The 26,976-nt window shown below is 44.1% G+C and overlaps 3 protein-coding genes across 4 annotated transcripts; 2 read left to right on the top strand and 1 right to left on the bottom strand.

Moving 5' to 3' along the window:
• Positions 1-10,300: 10,300 nt before the first annotated feature.
• LOC133908772 (la-related protein 6A-like) lies at positions 10,301-14,529 on the top strand. 2 transcript variants are annotated; one of them, XM_062350926.1, is made up of 5 exons: positions 10,301-10,710; positions 10,935-11,016; positions 12,749-12,843; positions 13,363-13,468; positions 14,055-14,529. In XM_062350926.1, exons 1-5 carry the CDS (start codon positions 10,402-10,404, stop codon positions 14,138-14,140), a joined length of 678 nt encoding a protein of 225 aa, XP_062206910.1. In that variant the 5' UTR covers positions 10,301-10,401; the 3' UTR covers positions 14,141-14,529. The 2 variants fall into 2 exon arrangements, with proteins under 2 accessions (XP_062206910.1, XP_062206911.1); XM_062350927.1 differs by lacking the exon at positions 14,055-14,529 and adding an exon at positions 13,876-14,013.
• Positions 14,530-19,640: 5,111 nt separating this feature from the next.
• LOC133910094 (uncharacterized) lies at positions 19,641-20,612 on the top strand. Its single transcript, XM_062352613.1, has one exon. The coding sequence runs from the start codon at positions 19,766-19,768 to the stop codon at positions 20,276-20,278; it is 513 nt and encodes a 170-aa protein (XP_062208597.1). The 5' UTR covers positions 19,641-19,765; the 3' UTR covers positions 20,279-20,612.
• Positions 20,613-21,415: 803 nt separating this feature from the next.
• LOC133910093 (basic leucine zipper 6-like) lies at positions 21,416-24,295 on the bottom strand. Its single transcript, XM_062352612.1, has 4 exons — positions 23,506-24,295; positions 23,317-23,407; positions 21,930-22,056; positions 21,416-21,784 (listed from the first exon to the last, which is right to left on the bottom strand). Exons 1-4 carry the CDS (start codon positions 23,937-23,939, stop codon positions 21,645-21,647), a joined length of 792 nt encoding a protein of 263 aa, XP_062208596.1. The 5' UTR covers positions 23,940-24,295; the 3' UTR covers positions 21,416-21,644.
• Positions 24,296-26,976: the final 2,681 nt, after the last annotated feature.

Below are 26,976 nucleotides of genomic sequence, written 5' to 3'. Positions count from 1 at the left end.
TTTAGCTTCTTCTCGTGAACCTGTCCTAGTCAGAGTCTTTTAAGAAAGACTCACATGACCATCCACCGTGGTCTCAGGCTAAGGTGAAAAGGATGCTCTACTTGAAAATAGAGCATCAGAGGCAACACCTTTTAAGGCAACATCTCCTTTAGTGCAGTCTACTTCAAACAGTCATCATGTGGTCGCTCTGCTTGATTCGGGTACGACTTGGATGGATCTGATATTGGCATACCTTCATAATCAAGCAGTCCCTGACGATAATGCATCAGTAGAAAGGGTCACCCAACAGGTCCTAGATACTCCCTGGTAGAGGGGAGAACAATGCTCTCTGATATCCACAGAGGCATATGTGGTAGCCACGCTTCATGCCACACTCTGGTCGAAAATGCATTCCGCCAATGATTCTATTGGTCCATAACCCTTCAAGATGCTTGAGAGCTAGTGAAATGGTGCGAGTCATATTGGTACCAAGGCCAGCGTACAAACCTACTAGCCCAAGCACAGTAAACTATACCAATCTCTTGGTCTTTCACTGTCCGGGGGGCCGATATCATGGGACCGTTCCCTAAAGCCTCTGGCGGCTTTGAATTCCTTTTCGTAGCAGTCGACAAATTCACTAAGCGGATCAAAGCCGAGCCCGTCAGGAAGATCATCGCCGTATGATCAAATTCATACATTGGTTGGTAGTACGGTTTGGCAATCCAAATCGCATAATTATGGAGAATAGGACTCAATTCGCTAGTAGCGCTTTTCGAGACTATTGTGAAGAGATCGGGACTAAGGTTTGCTTTGCATCGGTGGCGCACCCCCAAAGCAATGGACAGGTTGAAAGGGCAAATGAGATGATACTACCAGGGATCAAAACCTGAGTCTTCGATCAGCTTAAGAGCTATTCAAGACACTGAGTGGACAAGCTCATCACAGTACTCTGGTCACTACAAATGGCCTCTAGCAGCGTTATGGCTGAAACTCCTTTCTTCCAGGTCTTTGGCGCGGAAGCAATGCTCCCCTCTGAGCTCGCCCTTCAATCTCATCGAGAGACTACCTACTTGGACGATGACCAGATGGCGTGACGAGAGGATGACATAAACCTAATTGAAGAGTTTCATGATTGTGCTCTAATTCGAGCAACCTGATATCAGCAAAGCCTCAGACGCTATTACAACCGCAAGTTGCGGGAGCAGACACTAGTTGTAGACGACCTCGTCCTTAGACAAATCCAAAATAAGAAAGGATGAAATAAGCTCTCCCCCAAGTGGGAGGGGCCCTACAAAGTTGTCGATGTTACCTGACCTAGTGCGGTCAAGCTAGCCATAGAGGATGGCCGTGAATTGCATAATTCCTAGAACATAGCCTAGTTGCGCAAGTTTTATGTGTAGGGTTGCTCGAAGACGAGCTTGTTACTCTATTTTGCAGGATCTTCTAGACGAGCGTGGAACATAGCTTGTAAGTTTTTCTGTTTTGTAGGATTTCCCAAATAAGAACGGTCTCCCAACGGATTGTGAGTTTTTCCGATTAAAAAGCTTGACCACCTGGTTGGCAGCTTTTCTACCGACCAGGCGGTCAAGGGCTAGTACAACTTAGGATTTCTTTTTAAAAGCTTTTAGTATTTGTGACCTGTTTGCTCATGCGGTAAGCAATAAATCATTGGGTAGGGGGATTTAGCTAGCCGCTCGTGCAATTTCAAGGATATGGGCGGCTAGGGGGAAACGACAACGAAGCCATAAGTCCTAACTCGGGTCGAGCGCTGGTCATCACCAAAGGGCTCGTTGTTCTAAGGATTGTCCTAGTCTCCATGAACCTAACTAGCGAGCGGCACAGAAGGCCACAGTACCCACTAAATGTAGCGAGCACTCAGAACCCAATCGCCACATGAACATAGGGAAGATTTACTTAAAGGCAGGTCCTTTATTACAAAATAACCACTCGGGTTATGCCCGGGGGCTGGGTCTAGGATCCAAAGATACCCCTCAGTGGTCAAACCAGATGGACCAAAGTAGAGACTGAGCTACAAAACAAAATGAGCCGGCAAGGTCGTGAAGCTCCTATGTTTTCTTCCGAACGTCGACGAAGCCTTCAGAGATCGCTGGAGCGAGGTAAAGGTTGGGAAAGTGCTCGCTGACGCAAGCAAAGATAAGACATGAGTCATGAGCTGTGGTCACATGCAATTGGTCGCTTATGTTACCTCAAAGCTTCTGCTCGAGCACACCCACCTCCTCGAAGGCTGCCAGGAGCGATTCAACATGACCAATCACATTGTCTACATGACTAGGGTGGATCTGAGCTCCTGCATCCCAAAGCAGCGAATCAGATGAGGTAAACGTCTGGCTTAGGCAGTTGTACAAATATGTCCATCGCTGGTCGTCCTCCCTCATCATTTTCTCCAGGGCTCTCTACGCCGTGAGCAACTCCTCCCGACAAGCTGGTCAAAGAAACAGGTCACAAACCATGCAAGGGTGAGCTGGTCGAGTCTCACTTGGTCAGACTAAGACCACACATGACTAAGTGGGGGTAGGGCCAGCGCACCTCAAAGATCGCTCTGTAGGATCTCTTGCTTGACCGTGAACCTAAGTTCACACTCGGCCATCGCTTCCTGAATGCACTGGTCAGCGGAGTCATCGACAGGCGTGGTCGAAGGCTCAGAGCAAGGAAGAGGGGTGGTCATTTTAGGGACTCTACGACCACAGTGATGACACAAGCTCGTCAGAGAAATGAAAAACTTCATTCAGGTATAATATAAGCCTAAGTTAAAGTTCGGGGTTTACTCTTCTTCAATGGTCTCCACCTGGAAGAGAGACCCTACATAATCCACCGACCCTTGGCACTCGCCTCCAGGCTCTCCGTGGCTACGGGACCGTCGGTCATGACCCCCTCTCGGACAAGTTCAAGGTTGAAGTTGGGGTCACGACAGCAGCAGCACTAGAGAATATATGCCACCGTGGTTTCACCGCCTTCACCACGTCCTCCAATCCCTTCACGGATAGGATGCCTGAGAGCTGAGAAAACTTCTCCGTTAGGACGTGGATGGAATAGGCCCAACCCAATATAGTACTTTGTCCTTCAGGTCAACGGTGTTCAGCCCGACGCTCCTCAGGAGCCTCCGAATTGCCTTAAAGGCTTCCTTAAGAACACAGCGGGTCATTCGCTCATTCTCCTAGAGCTTAGAACGTTGAGCGGCGAGTGCAGCCTTTTCCTGTCGAAGCTTGGCATTCTCCTACTAAAGTAAGAGCATCACCTCTTTTTCTTCGACCAGTAGTCTCTCTAGTTCAGCGCACCTACTGTCTTCCACCTCCTTCTCGGTGATAAGTTTGCGGATAGAGGAGGGGAGGCCAGTGACCAGGGAAAGCAGGTCAGAGGACAGAACAGGCTCCACAACCAGCTCTGCAGGCCCGAGAGTTAAGACAAGTGCTCCCAGCGTCGTAACTACTGTTGGCGGGGGGGGGGCTGGAGCACCATGCTGAGGTGCTGAGGGAGTTACAACCGGGGCCATTGGTGGGTTTGAGGACATGCAGCAGCAACAAATCGAGGAGTTAAGAAAGAACTCGAAGAATATACACCTAGCCGAGGAACTTACCACGTCGGTGGAGGGGTGAGCACAAGTCTTGTCCTCGTAAAGCCTTTGGGTTGGCTGGGTAGGGAAGTCAAGGATGCCATCACGCTGTCGGTGGTCGATGTCCCACGAGCGCATTTGGACATTTCCACAGAGGTAGAGTCATCCGTCGGTCTATTCCCTCCTTGCATTGACGCTTGGCCAGTAGCAGCCTGATCTCCCCTGGTATGGTCAGGGCGAGGCTAGTTGGAGCGGTCTAGTTGAGGTGAGGCTGGTCGGAGCAAAACTGGTTGAAGCAAGGCTGGTTGACCCTCTGCTAATCAGCGCTGCTCACAGAACCTCCACTTGTGGTCAATACTCGGCTTCGAGCAGTCTGGTCACTGCCATGACCAGCTGGGTCAATACCGCGACCAGATTGGTGGCCGACCAGGGTGGTACTAGGTGACAGAGGGGGCATGCAGGCACCATGATTGATTTTTCGGACAACCTCATGACCTCGTTGACTGTCGGGCGCAAGACATCAACCGCAAGAAGACCCTATAGCGACACAAACCATGAAACCCTAACCTAGGAAAAGGCCTGAAGGTGGAAATCCCAAGTAAATACCAAACATACCAGTCTGATCCGAGCCCTCTCCGACAAAGGGAGATCACACAGCGGAGGAGCACCACATGGAGGGCCATCTTTTCTCAGGGCGGCTATCATTACGAATTTGACCCGCGGCTCGATGGCCTCGTCAAGAAGATTTGGATAGTAGGCATACTTAAGATGTTCCACAATTAAGAACGAACGCAAAGGAAACGGCTGCAATATTACCGACAAAACTCTCCCGGGTGGAGTTGTCACTCCCGATGTACTTGTAGGTTGGATGTACTCGCCTCTGCAAGGGGCACAGCTGGTGCTTGATGAAGTCACAAAAAACATCTGATCCCGATAGACGGTGTCCGCAAGCGTCTTGACCCATGCAGCAAGGGTCAGTAGCTTCAGTGCTGTCGTGGGGTTGCTCTCCCAGTTCTTTTTGACATGCACCGGTGTACCAGGCACGCGGAGGTTATCCAAGAAATCTTCTATCGCGAGGTAGAACCAGTCCTACCTCCAACCCGACCATGATGACTTGAGGACCATCTCGAGGTAGGCGCCCACAACACTATCGTGGAGACGAAACCTGCAGCTTCCGGTGGCCAGCCTGGTCTGTAACCTAGCCATGTAGAAAAACCTGAAGAGGTTGAGACACGAGGTTAGCTAAGAAGAACAAGATGAACATCACGATCTCCTCCTAGTGGGGAGCAGGTTCGCTCTCCCCAAGGCAGTACCCTGAAGACAGGCAATGAGGGAGATGAAGGTTTATCCAGCCCGTAAGTGTGGTTTTGATAATTAATGATAATACATATGGACTAACAATTATGTTGAAAATTATTAGTAGATTGTTCCATAGGTGGCACATGGAGGATTGAGCATAGATTCATAGAGGAATGTCATATGACCAAGATAGATGCATCAAGATGAATGAACTCTAAGTGATGCTCATGAGATTAAGAAGAGGCTCATGAAGATTGACAATAAAGAGTGAAGCCTAATTCACTTGTGAAGATAAAATGACTTAAGGTATAAAGTTGGTAATTATGTTTTATATACTAACCATTTGCTTTATTCTTGAGAGTAAGTTGGGGTTAGGTTCTATAGGAAGGCATGAGTTGAATTGACATATTCAATTTGTCAAGTTGGAAGACCAAAATTAAGACAAACTTAGTAGACAACTTATATGCTTGATGCGTATAGTTCATGCCTTGGTGGTGAATCAAATGAAGATGACGTGAAAAATGAAGACTCTTGGTGTATGGGAAGCTATCGAGAGAGCTTCATTGAGCTTTCGGAGATCGAGTGATAATCAAAATGATAAAGTGAAGAGATTAAAAATACAGGATACAAAGTGGCTGTGTATTGCAAGACGGTGAAGGGCAAGCGATACTGGGCTGCGATGGACCATCCGTTTATGAAGGGCAAGCAAAGGGCTTGGCGCTGAATGACAAATGCGATGGTGAAGGGCGAGTGGAGGCTTTGCACCAATAGACTGTGCGAGGCCATGAGACGCTATGGTTGATTCGCATCAATCGCATGAAGAATGCAAGAAGACATGAAGTGAAGAGCAAAGATTGGACTTAATATGTTGAAGGACACCAAGTGGCTTGAAGATATAGAAGAGGTTAAACTTCATGAGTTGATGAACATCAAGCCAAAATCCAAAGATGACATTACTGAAGGCAAAGGTATAACTAGAATAGGTTTTCTAGTTTTGCTGGCCTCAAAGAGATTGGTGGGAGATCGGATTATAGGATCGATAGCCGTACAATCAAGAGGGGTTGCCGAAAATGTTGCTCGATTGTTGTGTTGAGTGCTCAAATCATGTGCTTAGTGTGAGATGTATTTATGTTGAGAGTTCGCTTTAGAAGTTCGAGGTATCTAAAATGTGTTTTAGATTTAACCCTTTGAGTTTCCAAGCCTTAGTGGTGTTTGACATTTTACATGTAGTCCCTAGTTTAATCTTGGGGGATTAAGCTTTGAGAAATTGGAGAAAGTGTCTGAATTGATTTTTGGAGTGTTCCTAGTTTTGATCAAATGTGTTTAACATCATTAATTTAGTAGGGATGTGTATCCCTTTGAATAAGCTTTACATAGAGTCCGAAATCATCAAAATCGGACATCAGGATCAAAAATTATCGCCGTTTTTTAGAGCATTAACTATGCCGAAGTCGGAAGTTCCAGTTCTGGATCAGAAGTTCTGGTTCTGGACCGGAAGTTCTGGGTTAGACAGTTGTTTTGGGTTCAACTCGGAAGGAAGCTCTCGTTTTTAGATTTCTCTTGAAACCGAAAGGTCCGGTTTTGGACCGGAAGTTCCGGGTTATGCCAGAATGCCTATAACGGCTAGTTTTTCATGGTGGAGTATAAATACCCTTTTGCCTCCTTACGTGAGGGAAGTGCTTTGAAGTGGTTTTTGCTGCCTTTGTGATGCTTGTGAGAGGTGTTACAACTTGGTGTTCCACCTTTGAGTGCTCGTCTCCTCTCTCTATCAAGAATTTATGAGAATCAAGCCTTTGTGGCTTAGTGAGGATAGAGTGAGGTGTGTGAGGTGTGTGGAGCTTGGGTTGCTCGCACGTGTTCCATTAGTTGCATGTGTTTGAGCACTCAGAGTTGATCATGTGCGAGTTTGAGAGTTTGTTACTCTTAAAAACCACCATCTCCTGGACAACTCGATGGTGAATTGGCAACGATCTCCTTAAATAAAGATTGTGAGGAGGCTAGGAAGTGGTTGCGGAACTCACCACCTCCGCAGTGGAGGAAGAGTTGGACACAATAGAGGTGAGAAGTGCATGTGTGCAACCTTGTGAGGAAAAAGGTTGGAAAAGATCCAGCTCAAGTATGACCGAGCTTCCTCAACGGAGACGTAGAATATCGGTGGATATCCAAACTTTAGTAACAAATCATTTGTCTCTGTATTTATTTACTCTTGTGCATTACTTTGATATCCATGCTTGTATGCTTATTTATATGTGTATTGAGTTAATTTCATGATATTCAAATCTATTTTTCTAAGCTGATCGGAAGTTCCAATGAACAGTACCATAACTTCATATGAACAGTAGAATTGGAACTTTCGATGAACAACCGGAACTTCTGATGAACAGTAATTTTAGAACTTTCGATTAAAATGATACAAACCTTGGGATCCAACACACGTCAACCCTCATGAGCTCATCTAGCACAAGGGGTCATAGTACCGAGAGCTCCTCAGCCTGCACGGTGATGCGATATGAACGGTGCCTAACGTCACACTGAGGGTCAAACAGCTCTAGGTGCGTCATACCTTCATGTCCACAAATTATTTACAGTTTCATAAGCAAAACAAACAAAGAATAAGAAGTAATTGTGTAACATATAACATGAGATAATAGATTGTTCAAAGTATACACAAATATGTTAATGAATCCCAACGTAGCACGTTACAACCTCAAACATAGTGAAAGTCTCGCTATTACAACAACAAACTACTGTGTTGTGCACATGAATGTCCATCACAGCCTGAATTACAACATTAATCGAACTCAATAAGTTGACAAAGCCGATGATCGACGAGGACGAGGATGTCTCCCATCTGCAGCTGAATTGTAAGGACCTGCATCCGCGGGGTTGATACTTGGAACACTAACGGTGCATTTCTTGTAAGTGTGCCTTGTTCCGTTCCACTTGGTACACAATTTCACGTGACAACTGTATTCTGCTTTGTCCTTGTCATTACAGAGCCTTGTAGTCCTGCGTCGTCCCTTCTTCTGCTTCATCTTGTTGGAATCAGAGATGAACACACAATCAGGCCTAGGTTCCTTCATAAAATAACCATAAATCCCAAAATCATATACCTAATGGTTCTAGGTGTCGAATATAGCTTCCTTTTGAAGTAGTCGGAGACATACCTCTGAGTCATCATCCCTGTCACACCACACATGATAATCACATATGAGCATGGCTTGTGCAGTAACATCGGCTTGTAGCAGCTGCAAACACATATGTCATCAAAGAGGGTACACTCTTGGATAACTCTCTCATACTTGCCCCCTTATTCATTTGTCTCTGCATAAAACTTCGTATATGTACTATGCAGTTCACATGTCTTTCACCCAGTGCATCTTTGTCTTCGCCGTCTTGTCTTCCATGTACTTAGTCATCTTCGTCCCATATATCAGACAAGCATCATTTAGCACTGGGTGAGCTATTGCATAGCTCCCTAAAGTACTTGTATGTCCCTTGAAGTATGATCTCTACAATCCCCAATAGTGGCAACCCCCTCACACATTTCATCATCCAGTTGTAAACCTCTGCTAAATTTGTAGTCATAATGGTGTACATCACATTGGTAGTAAAGCATAGGGTGATGTTCCTATGGCTAAGCTCAAGTTCGTTTATCGTGCAAGTATGGTCCATCACAATCGACACATCCCAATACTCAACCCACTTCCCTTTGAAGTCGTGCACCCGTCACGGGGAACCCTCCTTCACGCACTTCACATCATATTCCTTCTCGCTTGACAACATAAAATTGTCATCGAAGTGATGCCACCCATTGAGTCATAACATTCTTCATGGCATAACTTGTAGGATACCTAGCACCCTCGGCACCTCATTCTGCGTATACTCTCAGAGTACTTGATTCCCCTTATTCACCACAAGTTTGTTAAAGTTAGGATTGTTCCAGTCTGTAGGAATATGAGCATCATCTTCGTCATCCAACATGTCATACTAAGGAGATTCGTCTACCTCAAGACTATCTCACTCCATCCGTTCAATTAGAGAAGTGATTCATTTCCCCTCGTCTGCCTCACTGGTCGGTTCAGTTGGATAATCCGATGAATGTGCACCATCCGGATCGACATCCTCGTCATACTCTTCCTAATCACCCTCCTCCTCCACGTACCCCATCATGCATCTCCCCAACTACATCCTTATTCTTCCATTGCACAAGTAACATAGGAGGCCAACCTCTATGTACAACATCCTCTAGTTATCTCCTCCAGACTTGATCTTTCTTGAATGGGTACACCTCCCAGTACACATTATCTCTCAGATGGTTACCTACAATGATAATAGTCATCTCTTGATCCTCGGAGTCTATTTTGAAACTCTGCATCAATCAGACATATAGGTGTCCGACACTTTTAGGGTCTAGAGATACCCTTATCTATTGACTGAAATACATACAGTACTACTCCTTCTCAACCATATAATATTTTATTATCCCTATAAAAAATCCTAAATTACCATTGAGCCTACGTACTTGGTAACTATGATAAAAACCCAACATTATTATGACTAAATATAAAACAAATTACGTAAAACTACATATACAATAATGCAAAATTCCTTATAAACATGACCTAACATGTAATCTATACTACAACAAAATATCCTCAGATCGCTATGTTAAACACATATAAAACCTATATCTACTACCTCTGTTATACCTATACTATATCTAAATCCTACATCTAATAACTAACATATGTCTAAATACTACATCTAATTGCTAAAATATACATACAAATATGATTTAGTTGCTAAACTATGTCTAATCCTAATTCTAAACTTAGATTTATATTCTTACCTATGTCTAGTGACTATCCTATTAGATTTGTAAAAAAATTCTAGTCTAACATATAATCTATATCAAAATCTTACATTAGCGGCTATCCTACCGAGTTTGTAAAAAACAGATAAAAAATATACATCTTTCCTTCGATAGGGCTTCGCTGTAAAATTTCTCCTCCCTCCCCTCCTCTCTCTCGGCTAGGTTGGAAGCAAATGACCGGCTGACGTCGGTAAGAATGGCACGGGTAATTTAAACACTAAAAGGTCTCGCTCACTGTTCGGACAACATCTTTTAAGTAAGCCTCTCTGAGGTTGTAGCGAGGAAGATCTCGCCCATTCAGCGGATGAGTAAGATCTCGCCCGACCCCACATTAATACATTTAATATTATTTGACTGCTCTCGTATGATAAACAAGCGACGATAATCTATTGTTGTAATTTTTTAAAACAGCCATACAATTTTGCAAATATATTAAAAAATTTCATGCCGCCGCTACAAGCCGACGACGCAAGATTCATTCACGGCCCAATGGACCGTTCGCCCGCCGCGCCGACAAACCCTCGCCTCACGCCCGGTCCAGCCCAGCTGTATATAGCCCCAGATCGCCACACGAACTGCCTCGAGCCCGCGGCCGCCCGCAGCCGCCAGCCACCAACCACGAGCGGCGGCGACGACCGGGCGGCGCCTCGGTTCCCCTGACCCGATCCCCTCCGGTATGGACGACCAGGCTCCACCTCTCGAAGCCGTCGCGCCAGCCAAGCGCACTGTCGTCGCCGACGAGCTGCAGCCACCGCTGTATCCTCTTGAGGTGGAGGACGCCCTACCCTCCGGTATGGACGGCCAGGCTCCACCTCCCGCCGCCATCGCGCACGAGCTGCCGCCCACGCTGTCGCCGACGAGCGAGGTGGAGGACGCCCTACCCGTCGTCCCCGACACCGTCGACGCCACCTCCGCGGGGACCCCCGAAGCTGGCGCCGGTAGTGTCGTGCTCACGGATGAGCTCCACGACCAGATCGTCAAGCAGGTGCGCCGCTGCCCGGTCGTTCCCTCTGCAACTTCTCTTCTCTCGCGTGATATTTCTGTTCGATATGTTGATCCCTGTGTCTGTGTTTTCTTAACACATTCGTGTAGAATCGTAGCTAAACGTAGGCTTTGTACTTCGTGATCGCAATAGTCTATCGCTGCGCAAGCATGAAGGGTATTTTTGGTAGTGCGCCTACTGAAACATGAAATGCTCCAAACTTGCAGGTGGAGTACTATTTCAGCCATGAGAATCTTCCTACCGACCAGTACTTGTTAAAATTTGTGAAGAAGAACAAGGATGCCTTTGGTAAGTAGTGTGCTCTTGCCTTAGGACATACATTTATCAGAAACACTGGGAATGTGATGCTGACTAGTTGAGATATTCTAATTGCCTAATTGTGTAAGCTGTGCCTATGAGACTGTAGTTAGATGGAAAAGGCTAGAATATAACTGTTTACGATGTGTTTTTATTTATTCTGCATGTCAATTAATTTCACTAAGATCCTTGGCATAAAATATTAGGTACAGCTTTGCCATTTGCAGAAATTTCATCTTATTAGGATAAATATGAATCCGCTTGTAAGTTGTAAGGCCATTTTCATATCTCTTACCTTGCACCTATTTTGATATATCTGATTCTACATGGGAGCATTGTGCAACTCTGGTTACTCTTTTTTTTCCTGCATTTAAAATACAGCTTATTTTGTTCACGCTAGCGATCTTACATCTAGTGGAATGGAGATGAAAATGATGAAATGTGACAGGTACTTATGATGAGGCTTTTACATTGGTACTCCTGGTGCAGCTTTATTTTAGTTGTGCCGAGAAGCTTGTTTAGGCCTCTGTGAATACTAAATTTGTTGCTGTCTGATTCACTCCATTCTGTTAAGAAAAGTATAAATTGTGGGATCTTTTAATTGAGCAATCACAGAGTGCTTGCTAATTATTTCTAGCCCTTTTGAGTCTTTTGCATGTGTGTTTGGGGACTTTTATCTTAATTGTGGGACCATGAAGATATGTAAATATGATCCTGTAATTGACAAATGTTGCCTGGTGTCCTGCCATGGTAGCTGAGACAAGTTGATGTCATCAGGAAATGATGTGTTCCTTACTCATCTGAGTTGTCCCTTGCACCTTCATATTTGATAACATAGAGTGAATATTCATATTCAAGATTTCACTCCAGAATTACAGTTAGATGGGCTGCTTTTAATTGATCACCTACACGATGTAAAATTATTGATGACTTTCGGATTATCAGTGGCATTGTGTTCATATTGGCAGATATCTGCATATAACCTTTCTTTAGCCTAATATCAAATTTGCACAAGGCACTAATATGGGTTGAACTGAAAAAAGCCTTTTGTATTATACAAAGCAAAATTTCAAACTGAGTCATAACTTATGCGTGATCCACTGGTCCTTGCAATGGTGAGGACAGAACTGAATAGCCCCTTTGATATGAATCCATATGCACTTTTTGCCACTGAACAGGATGGCACAAATTTGCACTTGTTTAAGTGCGTTAACCTCTCTCTCTCTCTCTCTCTCTCTCTCTCTCTCTCTCTCTTTGTGACATGCTTTATTCACTGGAATTGTATGTGCACGCAATATACTACATGATAGTATGACACTAGTAAACTAACCTAAATGGCAATTCACATGGCACACATTTTGATATGATATTTTGTTTCTATCCAGGTTTTGTTTTTAAATTATTTTTTGGTTCTACCTTATGGTTTTCTGTTCTTCTGCGTTTCTGTACTATTACTGTCATTTTAAATTTGTATTTTGTAAAATTTCAAAAATTCAATGGTGTCCCTCTTCCATTACCTACCTGCGACTGTTTGTAGTGTAAATTCGAAGCATTAACAAAAGAAATGTTTTGAGAAAGTTAAGCACTGTTTACCAATTTTATTGCTCTATGTTCTATATTGAATGGATACACATCATGTTTTCTGCCACTGGATGTTTCATGCAATATGTAGTAGAAATGTAACATGATCTCTTCTAATGGCATATTGTTTTATTGATAATAGTTCCTATTGGGGCTGTTGCAAAATTTAGAAGAATGAAGAAACTTATTCAGGACCTCTCTATAATTGAAGCTGCACTCAGGACATCATCTAAGCTGGTAATATTTTTCCCTTACAGTATCGTCCTGGTGCATTGAAGTTTCTATTCTACTGTTTGTCTGTAATGCAAGGTACAATTGCCACTTCACGGTTTTAGATATTTGGGCCATAATTGTTGTCTTCTGCTCTTTTAGGTTGTGAGTTCAGATGGGAAAAGGATCAGGAGGTTACATCCATTGCCACACAACGAACCGAAAGAATTCGAACTCCGATCTTACCCCTGAGGTCTGGAATTTTCCGTACACCTATTCCATTTGTCTGTTCGATTATCTGGTTGAGTATAGTATAGGTTAACTATACCTCAATGTTCATGCATCACTTGCTGTTTGCACTTTCTTGCTGATAATTTGGGCCTTGTTTTGAACCACACAATTACACATGGTCATATGCTGGGACTGAAGTTCATTTGTATTTCCTGGTTAGGATCTTGCTATGGGGAGATTAATGTCTAGATGCATAATGTTGACATTATTATTCTGGATATATTTTTACCCATAGCATGTTGGCTGTACATATAGGATGAGCACCAACACCAATTGCTGAATGCTAAAGGAGGGCCAAAAGGTCGGTACAGAGGTCAAGGAAAAGGTCAAGGTCAGATTCAGCAAAACACATACGGACAAGGTATTCTTACACACTTGCACATTGTACGGAATTTGTGAATACTATTTTTCTTTGTAGTGATACAACAAAGACAGTTGTTTTACATGTCATTAAGTGTATTCTCATATATGCGCCATTGAGACACAATTCTTCAATTAATGTCCATATTCATTCATGGGGGAGGCTAGATGACCAACATGTTACTAAGTTTCTTTCTGTAGAAGGAAACACCAAAATGATTTATGTACCTGGTTCATATGATGACATCCTGATCTATTTACCACAGCTAGGTCTTTTGTCTTAACTAATAACTTGGGATTCCATAGGCTTAACTTTTATGTTATAGATGATATTTTAGCATGGTTATCCTAAAAATACTTCCTGTAACATCTGCACATAGTCCTGGAACTCAACCCTGATTCTTGCAGGTGAACCCTTGGTTCCTGAATAAACATGCAAAAAGCAACAAGACAACCATTTATATTTTGCCTAGTTTATGGCCATTCTCAAACATACTCGATACTTTATTTTGTTGTATATATGTGTTTCGTAACTCTTCCAGTATGAGATATGTAAAATTCTGATATCTTTACTTTTTGCATATCAGGAAGTTCTGGTTGTGTCTCTAAACAAGCCTATTTCTGGACCAAGAATGCCAGATGGGACAAGGGGTTTTACGATGGGGCGTGGTAGATCTATTCAACTTCCGAAGTCTGAAATGGCTGAAGAATAGCTAATCCAAAGAGGCTTGGTAAAAAAACTAAATGAAAACATTATCTAAAGAAAGCCTGGTAAAATCTAACTGGAGAATTTTATCCAAATACACCTGGTAAAAAAATTCTAACCTTCCACGAGAATAGAGTATCCAAGCTGTTTTCTGCATGATGGAACACAGAAGAAAGGGGATGAGTTGTGTATAGACGAGCAATTTTATGTAGCATCGTTCTGAAGTCACTTTGTTCCACAAAATTTAGGTTTGATGACCTTCAAAACTGTGCTTGCTTTTCTGAAGCACCCGTTTCTGCCTGTCTAGGTTTTTGCTCTCAGAAATTATGGTGTGAATGAGATGCCAGGTAAACCTCGTAGTATTTCTCTTCTCCTGAGCCCTGATGAACATTAATGCTGGATGTAATTTTAGAGCACGAGCTAAATGCTTTCTAGGAACTTGCTAGGGGCCTGCACCATCTGCGGAGGCCTGGAAGGGTCCACGTTGGGAGTCTGTCTTGGTGCGACCTTGTGCATCAGTCAATTGTCCCCTTATGTCTAAGGGTGGCAACAGGAAGGATGGGGGCTAAGTGTAGTGAGAACCAATAAATTTGACCCGGCCTTGAAATTTATATCGGGTGTAAAACCACCTTCGGCCTAGACCTTGACCTGTTGAGACTTGAAACCCAATTTATTCTAGGAGTATTCCGTACATCAGTGGCCCAAAGGCGTTGGGTGATGGACCTGTGAACATTGAACACCATATGTTGGGTTGTATTCGATATTTTGGGGCTGGTGGGGTACCCACGGGTGCAAACTACGTTTTGGACCTGAACATGACCCAAATCGAGGCCTCAACCCTGTAGCTGCATGGGGTGATTTCTATACCTGACCTTGTCCCTGTCGGGTTTGAAACCCGCGGGGCTCTGACCCAACCTGGTCTACTTTCGTTTTTAGTTATGTGAGTTTGTTAGTCATTCAATTAACGTAGTGTTTGGTTGTTCGAATGAAGCTGAACATGTATATAATGGTTTACCTGAATGGGATGATCGTGGATGGGTTGATACAGGTAGAATGTTTGTTGTCTGTATAGAATGATATATATTTTTATTTGATTGGTTGTATGAGATGATATAAGCTCGTACGAGATCATGTTTGGTTGGATGAATATATCAAAGCCTCCTCCTTTGAGATCGAGACCAACTCAGTTCGTAAAAAACCAAACACTACCTTCATCACTAAAAAAGAATCAAACCACAGCTGGTTGCACTAAATCGCAACGATTTACTGGATCTGTCATGACTTAATACCATGTGTTGGATCTTGGCCGAGCCACCTTATAACCCTAGAGATCTCATAACCTTACGGTGGTAAAGAGCTCGTGTCTGATCCGATCATCGCAGCCTAGATGCCACGAGGCCTGTGATTCCCCGCTGTGGTGACACCCGCCACCTTCTCTGCCATGTCGCACGCCGTGGCAGGCCATGCACGGCAGGGCAGCGACCAGGACTATAATATGCTGGCACGCAGGCTGCAGGCAGGAGTAAATCCAACTCTAGGTCCAGCGTGCAGCTGCAGCGATGATTGGTGGCTGGTGTGCTCGAGGCAGGGTCCAATGTCGCTGCAGCGCATGTAGCCATGTAGGCGTATTTTGTTCACGACCAGAGAACGCCGGGATGAGCTAGCAAACTGCCACTCTGAAGAGGTGACAAAAACTAACCGAAGTTCATTATGCGCCGACTTCTGGCCGTGGAGTGAACGTGAATTGTGCTGTGTTGGCACCTGTGAAGATGTAAGTCCATAGCAGCTTGCCTGCACCACTTCCTTCCGGATTGAGATCCTCGAGTTTTTTTATTTTTATATTTTTAACATAAATAATTAAATAAATATATTTTAGAAGAAAAATTTTAAAAATAGACCCTTACCCCTCTCACGGAGCGGTAAAGTGTAGCGCCAAAATTACTGTTCACAAGACTATTTTTCGTTTTCATCTTCTCTGTATAAAAAAGTAGTCTTCTGTTGCTTCAAAAATCCTAGAATTTTTTTTACGTGTATCATAATCTATGTGCAACCCATTTTAGTTAGATTCACCCAAAAACATGTGTAGAATTTAAACTAAAATTCTCCAAAAAAATTTTACTTTTATAACTTCTAACAATTGTTAGTGCCTCAAATAATTTTCCAAAAATCTGAAAAAATTCACTAATATTCTTCTTATATAATGGACTAATTTTTAAAATAATTTACAGTCATATGTTATATGGTGAAAAAGTGAGTTCATTTGTAATGCTCTATTTATATGTATTTTTATTATTTAATGTGACATTTTTATTTTAATTCAATTTGAATTCAAACATATATATTCATTGACTGCATGCTACAAAGAAATATTATATAAGACTAAGACAATACATCGGGTTACATTGCTTCTAGCCATACTAAATTGACAACACCCTCATAAACTGCAACTACGACGTACGATACACGTAGCATACGGCACATGAATACCTTACGTGAAATACATTGGTAGTAACAAACTCAATGATCTGCACTTTCGAACCACTCTTCTCGCGAGATGTCTTCAACCTCTCCTTTAGAGTATCAGCTGCCTCTTTCTTTCGAGAGCTACCTCAACACATGTATATCCAACATATTCCAACACAATCTCTTTCATGGTAACCTGGTCTGAGTCCAGATCAAATTAAATTAAAAGAAGAATATCACATAAAATGATAAAAATGCATATTAATATAATATTACAAAGGAACTTATTTTTTCACCATATAACCTATAGCTGCAAATAATTTTGAAAATTAGTCTATCACATAAGAAGAATATTAGTGAATTTTTTCAGATTTTTGGAAATTTATTTGAGATCTTAACAATTGTTAGAACTTATAAAAGTAGCATTTTTTTGGAAAATTTTAGTTTAAATTCTACACATTATTTTTGAGTGAATATAATTAAAATAGGTTGCACAGGGATTAGAAACACATGTAAAAAAAATTAGAAATTTTAGAGCATCAGAAGAATACTGTTTTATACTGAGAAGATTGAGAGGTAAAATAGCCCCTGTGAACAGTAATTGGTAAGCCCGTTTATGAGAGAGTGGTAGGGATCTATTTTTACAAATTTTTTCATCCGAAATATATTTATTTAATTATTTATATTAGAAAATATAAAAAAACTCAAGATCCTCTGCCTTCTTCCCCGGCCTCGGCCGCACCTACCCACTTCACCCGCTGGCCCCATGCTGTCCACCACCGCCGGTGCGGTGAGCGAAGGCTGAAGAGCCCAGGCCGACCAAGGCTATGGCCCAAGCCAGGCAAGCCATGTGCATCACCAGGAAACGGAAAATTTTCTGGCGACACCACCCACCACGCCTAGCTAACAGATCGCCGGCCTGTACAATTTAGGTAGCCCTCTCACGCCGAAGCCGAGTTGGGTAGTGACGTGCACCGTTGGGACCATGATCCACGCCGAGACCAGGCCCTTACTGCGTCGCGCGTACAGTGTCTGCAACGCAGCTGGACCGCAAAGCGACCAAGTGTTCATGTGCGATCTTACTCCTAACGCCAGTCTTCACTCTTCCGTTGCTCTTCTGGAAGCGATCATTTGATTAATGACGTGGCCGTGGCTAGCTGGGGACTAGGAGTACGAAGCACAGTAACACCAGTGTGGATGCCAGCGGGCACACGGGACGATCGCTGTACTGAGATCTACCATGCTGGGTTCATGTTCTTTTGCCTCCTGTTTCACCACAGGCACACACAAGCAAGTAGTACATGTCATCGTCGTCTACTTAGGATACGTTCTTACCGGCTGAACCTGAACCACAAGATCCAGCCAGCCAGCCAACAACATCAAAATTTACCTCTATCCCAATATTCCATGAACTATACACCCCCACAATTTGTTCCCAATTTCTACAGTACCCACACATGTTCAATCCTTTTAGAGTTCAATCAAATTATCCACAATTTTCATCCATACAAGGAAGCTATGTTGGTCTTTACCATGACAATGTGGGGCAATACCAGTAGGGAGGAGGTCAAGCATCTCCAATTGCATCAATGGCTTTCTTTGGAGGTAACCGAAGCACCACTATAGTGCTGTAAGCTATTGTCTCACATGACCTTTAGACATTGGCATATATTTTTTGGTGTTGCTGGATCAAACAATGACATCAATATCCTAAATTGACCCCCTTCGTTCACTGACATAGTACAAAGAAGAGCTCCAAAGGTTTATTTTATGGTCAATGGCAATGAGTACAGCATATGATACTACCTAGCAGTGGTATTTATCCTAAGTGTGCAATATTTGTGAAAACAATTTCCTTGCCTTAATGTGACAAAGACAAGCCATTTCTACGCATCTACCTACTCGTGGCGCCACAATGCATCAGGCACCTCCTTGAAACATCGTCTGTCAGGCAGTCTGCCTCCTTCCGATGCCACCAGATTCAAGCAAGGGAAGTGGTGAGGAGCCAAATCTGAAAGGAGGGTAGGTCGGATTTTGTGGAGATGATGAGATGGATTTGGGGATTTTTCTAGGGCTCGACAGCTTAGGAGGATGGAGAGAACGAGAGCTTGAGGGATTTTTCTCTCCCGCGAACCGAGCGATGATTGAGATAAGATTATCATATTTTATTTCACGCGGAGCTCACTATTGCAGCTGGCGCATAAAAACCGATCAAGCTTATCTTCAGCGTGGCAACAATGGGAATTTTCGAGCTTCGCTCAATGTGGAGGACCTTAGTAGTTTGCTCCCAGCTAGGTTGAAAATGGTTCAGACATTTTTCACTCCAGATCCCGAAAAACAGATACGGATGGTCTTATCCGGATACGACTATAGATATTTTCGGATCGGATATAGAAACGAAAACACTTTTTGAGCCAGATACGGATAAAAAACGGATAATATCCGAATAATGATATGGACAATATCATATTCACCCGGACTATTGAAGAACAAATCCATCACCTTCGCCAACAGGGCAACAGTCCACCACAACCCTAACTACTTAGACTATATTATTATTTTTGTTGTTTTTATACACATAATTTATTTCTCTTATATGTGATGTTATACTACATTGTTATTTTGTTATTTTTATTCGTATAATTTAAGGGGTCTTTATAATTTAATAGATATTCCGATCCGTATTTGTATTTGATTCATATTCTCACCATATTTATTTTCGATACTACTCATATTCGTGTTTCCGTATCAAGAATTCCTATATTTATTTTCATTTTCAATTAAAAATAAAGATAAGAATATAAAATAACCATTATCCGTCGATCTGCTTTTACCCCTGGACCCCATCTCCGATCCCATCAATGCTGCTCGCATGTCGCAAGTGGCGTCAGGTCCACATGCCGCTTAGGTGCGAGACTGGCCGGTCACTCGGCCCTCATGGCCGACTCGCACACCCACAGCTCTTGAGCTGGCACGTCCCACAATCTCATTATAAAACACGAGCTCCCACCACTCCATCAATCACTCCCTGCCATGATCACCTTTCCCCCTCTCCTCGCTTCCACTCCAGCAAAGAAGAGCAGCTAGAACTTGGCTAGCTAGAATTTCGATCCTTATGCTTATATATACATGAACAGCATCCAGCAGCAGCAAGAAGACGACTTGATGGAGTTGCTGGAGACCGACGACGAGCTGCTCGTCGAGCTCCTGGACGCTTCCGACGCTGGCGCCGACGAGCCTGAGGAGGCAGCAGCCCAGCAGCTCGGCTTCACGTTTGACGTTGACGGTGACGGCTGGGGCGAGGTCGATGGCCAAGAACTGAACTCGATCTACCCGCACCAGGACTGCGAGGACTGCGGCCTCGACCGCATCATGTCCGACTTCGAGTTCGGGGACCACGGATGCTCACGGTCCCCGGCGCCGTACGTCGTCTTCGACGACGACCTCGTGGAGGCGTTGGAGTGGACGGACACGGCCGAAGCCGCCATGGGCCCGTTCACCGGCGAGCGCATGGGGGAGTGGTACATGGACGGCATGATCATGGAGTGGAACGACGACGGGGGAAGCGGCTTCTCGTTTGAACCCTGCTACGGCGGCGAGGCTGGCACGGAGCAAGTGTACGGCAGCCCGTTGTGGGAGTGAGTCGGTGAACCCGTGTGCGCGTGTGGCTCGTCATTGTTTAGTATATTGTATATGTGTGCCGCCTATAACTAACTACTACTATTGATTAGGCTAAATTCGGTTGCTTCGTCTCCATTTAGCAAATGCAGCGCGATCTGAATTTGCTGAAGAGAATAGTGACTTCTGGGCCTTCTGTGCTTGTTTTCAGGAACTCAGAAGCCTGTAGTTGGAGTGATGTTCCTGCACTCGTCCCAGAGTGGTGTTTAGATGGTTTATGCTCTGTATAACTGTTGTTTGGTTCTAGTTTGAACGAAAGTTTTGTTTCTAGTGCTTGAACCTGAAGAGGAAATCGAACTGAGAAACCGAAACAGAGGTCTTGGAGAACCTAGACTGTTTCGTGTGTCTATATCAGTCATTTGGCTATAGATCACTAGTCTTCAGACAATCTATTTTATAGTGACTTGGCTATCGATCACTGAGAGCGAACAATTAACAAGGATTTCTGCACCAAATCGCCGAGTGGCAAATGTGAAGACTTCAGAGAACATTAGGGAGTTCTGTACTTCTGTTTGGGACGATTCTAGTGACTCACTGGTTCAGAAAGATGAACCAGAAGAATCCCTATCTCTTTTAAGCATGAAGCAGATTCAGTGTTGCTGTAACTTAAATTTTTACATCTACTAGTGCAAGAAGAATGAAGCACTATGGAGCTTTGCACATAACAGAGTAAACAATGAATAGAAACAAGCAAGTATATCACAGATCAAGCGAATGATCATATTATTTAAAGAAGTTGAAGCTCGGAAGAAGAAATGCGCAGAGGAATTATTAGTTAAGTACTCTTGAACAGATTGATAAATCAGTGTTCTGGCACTGCACTACATATTTTATTTTTTTCATTTCAAATCAGCAGTAGAAGACATTCATCGGAGGAGTGAGTATTTTCGACAATCCGGTTTCTTTCCCTCTGGGTGCTGCGCAAGTATTTTCTGCCGCTGCTAGTCTTTGTACTGGGAAGTTGGAATCAGCACCGTAGTCCTGTCACTGGCTTGGCAACTCTTCTAAACCGCCTGCCTGAAGTCATTGTGCTATTTTCAGTTATTCAACAATTGAAGTTGAATTCTGTTGAACTTGCCAATATCACAAGCTATCCAGATTTCCATAGAAGATGTAATGCTTGAAAAATGATTTATATGACGGTTCACAATTTGCACAGTAAACCAAATCCGAGTTAACATACAAAGAATGCACATGTCAATGGAAGAATAAGAAAAAGAGAAAAAAGAAAAAGAAAACATCCACAAAATCTGAAAAAAAAACATGATGCAATGTTCCCTGCAGGTTAATGATAAGGCAGACTGCACAGCGGACAGGCATGGATCAGAGGCTAGCTCATGAGCTCTTTCTCTGCACGCAGCGGAGGCGGCCCATGGTCGGAAGCGGGAGCACCAGCTGACATCTTGAGGTTCTGCTGCTCATACACCTGCCGCAGCCTCTCGATCTCCTTCCTCAACGCCTCTTGATGAGCTGCAAAAGGTATAGATTCCTTGGTCATGAGTGATGTTTCTTGAGGCATGATGAGATGAACCTCATGCGCTCATTGACATGCATTAGCTCTCTATGAACTAGTAGTACTAATCAAAATTCAGTCGTACTGGGCTCATTCACTCACCATCCTTGAAAATCTTGTCCTGTGCAAGAGCTGCGATTCGTTGCTTGAGGTGGCTATTGCCGACCGTCAGTATCGTCCGCTGCTGATCCAGAAATGCCACCCGGGGAGACAGTACGGATACTTCATTCTGAAAGCCAAAAAAACTCATCTTACTACTCGCAAGCAAGCAACTCCCGAAAAATTCAGATACGCAGCTGGTTAACAAAACGATCATCTTCTTTGCGCCTTCAAAGTAAAATCAAAATCATTTTCATGTTCACGACCTGTTCTAAATCTTTCTCTTGCCCTTTTCCAGATTCAGTATATGCATGCGTAGTTTAAGCCTTAAATTGATGTCAGTTGTTTGGAACAAGATGAGCATACGAACAGGCAAGTGAACAAAACCCGGACAGCTGAGAAACGTTTGATCTGTACCTAGCTAGCTCCATGTGCATCCATGAATAAAATTGCTGGACCTAAGTACTATTATATATTAAAGCATACGAACCCTTGACACACCTGAATTGTTAAATGCCACTACTAAATACTCCAACTAATACATTACGTAAGACACTAATCTACCAGATCTTATGCAAATTGAGCGATCACAGGGACCACCGCTCCATGCAGAAGCATGTGCCATTTGGATCATGTCACTACGTGGGATTGGTACCGCGCGAGCGGGGGTAAAGACATCGGCGCGCATGCATGCACGGGAGGAGAGGAACCTGCTGCTTCCGTGATCCATCTCAGCTGCCCAAGGCCAACTCCTCCACATGCACATGGGTTCAAGGTTCATCACTTCACTTTCGATCGATGCTGTTGCTATTGCTAGCCAGCCTGCGCGGATCTACCTCCACTGATGTAGCAGCTGGTTATATTTGTGCTGAAATGACAGGTTAATCGCCTTGAAAACTTGTATTTCCCCTGATGAGATACCGTACGTCTGACCAGTGAGTTCTTGGGTATGCATGCGTGTACGCACGCGTGAGTACTCTATCGATCTTGTCGGACGAGCTAGCTGCCAGATCGTACGTGTTTAATTACACATGCAATATCTTGAGAAATTTCGTAACCACAGGCATGCCAGGCGGCTGTACCTGCCACGTTCGCACTAGTTTTCTACTCTGCTCTTTGGACCGCGTCAGGACAGAATGTTGGCGAGATCTATGGGGAGAAGCATGCCAGTTTTTACTGTCAAGTCCAGCCCCGTTCCTAGAGTTGGCTCCATTGTATTTTTTTAGTAACTAGCGACTAGCTTACATGACAGTTCTGATTTTTGCATTATGTAATTAGCTTAAGTTTGCTTATGCTGAAGGCAGAATTCTTGTGCATTATGTTAGCTTTAGTTTGTTTATATATGCTGAAGCTAGAATTGCAGAAGTTGCATCTATATAATTCTGTATACCTGCAGGGTCGTGACGCTGCGCTCGAGCTCGGAGATGTACTGCAGCTTCCTCACCCGCGACCTCTGAGCCGACTGCCGATTAGCCAGGATCCTACGTACAAGCATTTCCGGGTAACCGTTTCAGTTTAATGATCAAGCCGGGCTGCTTGCAGAATGGCGCACAAGATGCATGCATGGACTCGGGCTCACCTCTTGACCCTCTTGGGGTCTCGGATCAGCTCCGTCTCCGAGGCGGCGGCGGCGGGCTGTCCCGTCGCCGGCGCCTGTGACCCCGCGCCCTCGTTCTGCCCATCATGGCAGCCATTGCCGGTGGCGCCGCGCTTGTCGCCGTCGCTGTCGTTGCTGCCCCCGTTCTCGGACCCCGGCGCGGACGCCGACCCTCCGGCCTCGTCGGGGAACATGGACATGAGCTGGTCGTCGTCGAGCCTGTCGAACTCCCCGGCCCCGCCGTCCGCCGGCGCCACCTCGACGAACGCGACCGAGTCGCTCAGCGACCTCCGATGCGCTCCCCGCCGCGACGCCGCGAACTCGGCGAAGTCATCCGCCCACGCCGGCGCGCCGTGATGGCCACCCTCCGGCCAGTGGTGCACCGCGGCCGGGATCCTGGGAGGCAGCTGCGCCATGCGACACGGCCAGCCGATCCACGAGGCGCAATGTGCACGGCAGCTAGCTCTTCTCGCTAGCTCTCTGAGCTAGTGCGTGCGCGTGCTCTTGCCCGGGCGCCGGCGCTTTCAGTTTTGTTTTATAGTGGCAGTGACACCGTGCTGGGTAGCTTGTGCAGGGGAGAAAATGGAGATGGAGATGGAGATGGATGGGAATTGGAATTGGAGGGTCACATGGGACGAGACTTTTGGCACATGAGGACAGCCTGAGCCAGCTCGGGAGGGATCAAGTGGGGAATGCGCGCGGGAGGTTGGTGGTGGGGATCGACGGTTTCCAGTGGTAGCGAAAGCTGAAAAGGGAAGACGCCGAGGCAGTTAGTTAAGTAGTTGGGCAAAGGGATCCCCCATCCACGTGCCGCTGTCCGCCCGCCGCAGCCGGTCGAAACGGATCAGCTAGTCGTCGCTGTCGCCCAAAAATGGCCGCGTCTGTCGCCAACGACCGCGCTGCAGGGGTACTTGGGGTTAAGCATTGAACAATTATATATATAAGCGCCTGCGTCTCAACAAAACCAAGCAATTAAGGAGACCGATTACATGCCGTGGAAAAAACCGTGATCCCACGTGCCGGGAGCTTCGTTTTCATCAAGAGCATCATGATGACCTGCTTGATATATTTGGTAGCGAATTTAGCCGTTTTCATGCCGAGAGAAGCAGCAGAGATCGAGCTGCGCAAGTGCCTGGGGTCATATGCCATGGCGGCGACGAAACCAGAGCTTGTGGGAGACGACTGCCATGCGTGCTCGGAAGCGCGTGGCTGATTCGTTGTGGCTGCGGCGCGGCTGGACCGTGTCAGAGATGATGGACGGAATAAACAACGAGCCGTTGCAGGACAGCTTTGCGCCCAAAACACAACTGGGCGCGTATCGTTTCGTCAGACAGCATCATGTTCGCAAATCCTCGGGATCAGAGATCTGACCGCGCGCTGTCTAATTCCTCGTCACTGCGCGGGGAATCTTCTGCGCTTTAATCTACTCTTTTTTGCCGTTCCTCTTGATCAAACCAAACTTTCAGAGACATCGAGGTAGATATTCTTCTGCTTCTCCGAAAGTCTCTGCACGGATGTTGTGTTTACCGCTGCAAACGATCGACTTCGTGCTGATAAAATGCGAAGAAACAAAGAACAGCCATGGTCGCATGCTAAATTCATAGGGCTTGAGCGATTTAGCTTAGAAGCAAGGTGCATATGTCACACTGGAAAAGGAAAATCACTACCGGAGTGCCATTTTGTAGCTGAAAGTTTGGGAAATTTTAGCTTGAAGGTTTGCGCTCGGTTGAAAATGAGAAAAATGGGAAACGATTTCTAGTTTAGCACAGATCCCTACCAGGAGATGAGTATAAGCCCTTCTCGATTGAATGGTCGATCTTCAGTCAGCTTAATACCATGTTATTGTTTTTGTTTGCATTTTGCAAGTACTTGTACCGACCGTGCCACTTTCCTAATCTGGATCACGACGGCCCAGCACGCCGCAAAAGGAATTTAAATGTCTTAGGTAGGGATGAGCGTGAAGCACCCGTAAATATCTACTGATCGCTCCATGCACATCCTGCTCTTATCTACTCTTAGGCTCAAATGCACCTGGATCTCGTCGCGAGCTCAGAACTTGGCCGGGCCTTTAGCATCAGCCCATCCGGGGCACGACGCGCGGCGGTTAGCTCGCCTCGAGTTTTTTTTTTACATTTTCTAACTAAAATAATTAAATATATAGACTCCGGATGAAAATATTTATAATAATAGACGTCTACCGTCCTCTGACAGCGCTGCAGAGAGTGTTAAGCGTACTACAATGACACAAACAGATCTTACTACTCTCTCATTGAGCGGTTATGCCTTACCGCCGCTGCCCCATATTGAACAGTAATCAACATTCAATTTCCTCTCTTATCTTATCCGTTTAAAATAGTGATCTCTTGTTACTCTAAAAATACTAGAATCTTTTGTACGTGTTTCATAATCTATGTGCAACTCATTTGAATTAGATTAACCTAAAAAAGTTGTATAGAATTTAAACTAAAATTCTCTAAAAAAAAAATCTACTTTTATAACTTTTAGCAATTGGTAGGGCATCAAATAAATTCCCAAAAATCTAGAATAATTCACTAGTATTTTTCTTATGTGATTTCTAAAATTATTTTCAGCCCTATTTTTATATATGTTTGAATTCAAATTGAGTTAAAAGAGAATATCATAAGAAATTATAAAAATACATATAAATTGAGCATTACAAAGGAACTCACTTTTTCGTCATATAACCTAGTACTAAAATAATTTTAGAAATTATTTGATCATATAAGAAGAATATTATTGAATTTTTTCATATTTTTGAGAATTTATTTGATGCCCTAACAATTGCTAGAAGTTATAAAAGTAGATTTTTTTTTAGAATTTAAGTTTAAATTTTACACACACTTTTTAGATGAATCTAATTAAAATGGGTTGCATATAGATTATGGAACACGTATAAAAAGTTCTATAATTTTTAGAGTAACAGAAAACCACTGTTCAAACAGAGAAGTTAAGAGGAAAAATTTAACTGGAAATTGAACGTTGAGTACTGTTTATCACGGGGCACCGGCTGTTGTGTATCTTTTCATGCGGAATCTATTTATTTAATTATTTAACTTAGAAAATATAAAATTTTAAAAAACTCGCTCGCCTCGGCCAACCTGCGCGGGCAAAGCCCATGTGGCCGTTCTCTCGTGTCGTAGGATCTTCTTTTCCCACGAATTTATGCTTCTTTTCCCTTTTTCTTTGCAAACTCTATTTTCATGTGGTTTTCTTTTACACGCGTACGGCTTGGGGAGTCGGGGAGCAAATAGCAACCCATAGCAACGTAAATTTCAAATTTTCAAAGCACTTTAGTGCCCATTTAACTGTCCAGAACCACCGAAGAATGAAAATTAAGAACATCCTAAGGGTCTGATAGGGAAGGACTGAACCAATCTCTTTGGCTGACTAGGAATTTAGATTAATTTCCCTCCCAATACGAAGGGATCTGAT

Source organism: Phragmites australis, chromosome 2, assembly GCF_958298935.1.
Source record: "Phragmites australis chromosome 2, lpPhrAust1.1, whole genome shotgun sequence".
Taxonomy (NCBI): Eukaryota; Viridiplantae; Streptophyta; class Magnoliopsida; order Poales; family Poaceae; genus Phragmites; species Phragmites australis.
The sequence above is the reverse complement of the archived record's forward strand: the minus strand, read 5'-3'. Positions and strand labels throughout refer to the sequence as shown.

Coding starts and splice junctions, on each gene's coding strand:
- LOC133910094 (XM_062352613.1), top strand. CDS start 19,766: ATGAACAGCATCCAGCAGCAGCAAGAAGACGACTTGATGGAGTTGCTG.
- LOC133908772 (XM_062350926.1), top strand. CDS start 10,402: ATGGACGACCAGGCTCCACCTCTCGAAGCCGTCGCGCCAGCCAAGCGC. Junction 11,017..12,748: donor GAAGAACAAGGATGCCTTTG/GTAAGTAGTGTG, acceptor TATTGATAATAG/TTCCTATTGGGGCTGTTGCA. Junction 13,469..14,054: donor GCAAAACACATACGGACAAG/GTATTCTTACAC, acceptor TTTGCATATCAG/GAAGTTCTGGTTGTGTCTCT.
- LOC133910093 (XM_062352612.1), bottom strand. CDS start 23,939: ATGGCGCAGCTGCCTCCCAGGATCCCGGCCGCGGTGCACCACTGGCCG. Junction 23,408..23,505: donor GACCCCAAGAGGGTCAAGAG/GTGAGCCCGAGT, acceptor GCTTGTACGTAG/GATCCTGGCTAATCGGCAGT. Junction 21,785..21,929: donor GGACAAGATTTTCAAGGATG/GTGAGTGAATGA, acceptor TACCTTTTGCAG/CTCATCAAGAGGCGTTGAGG.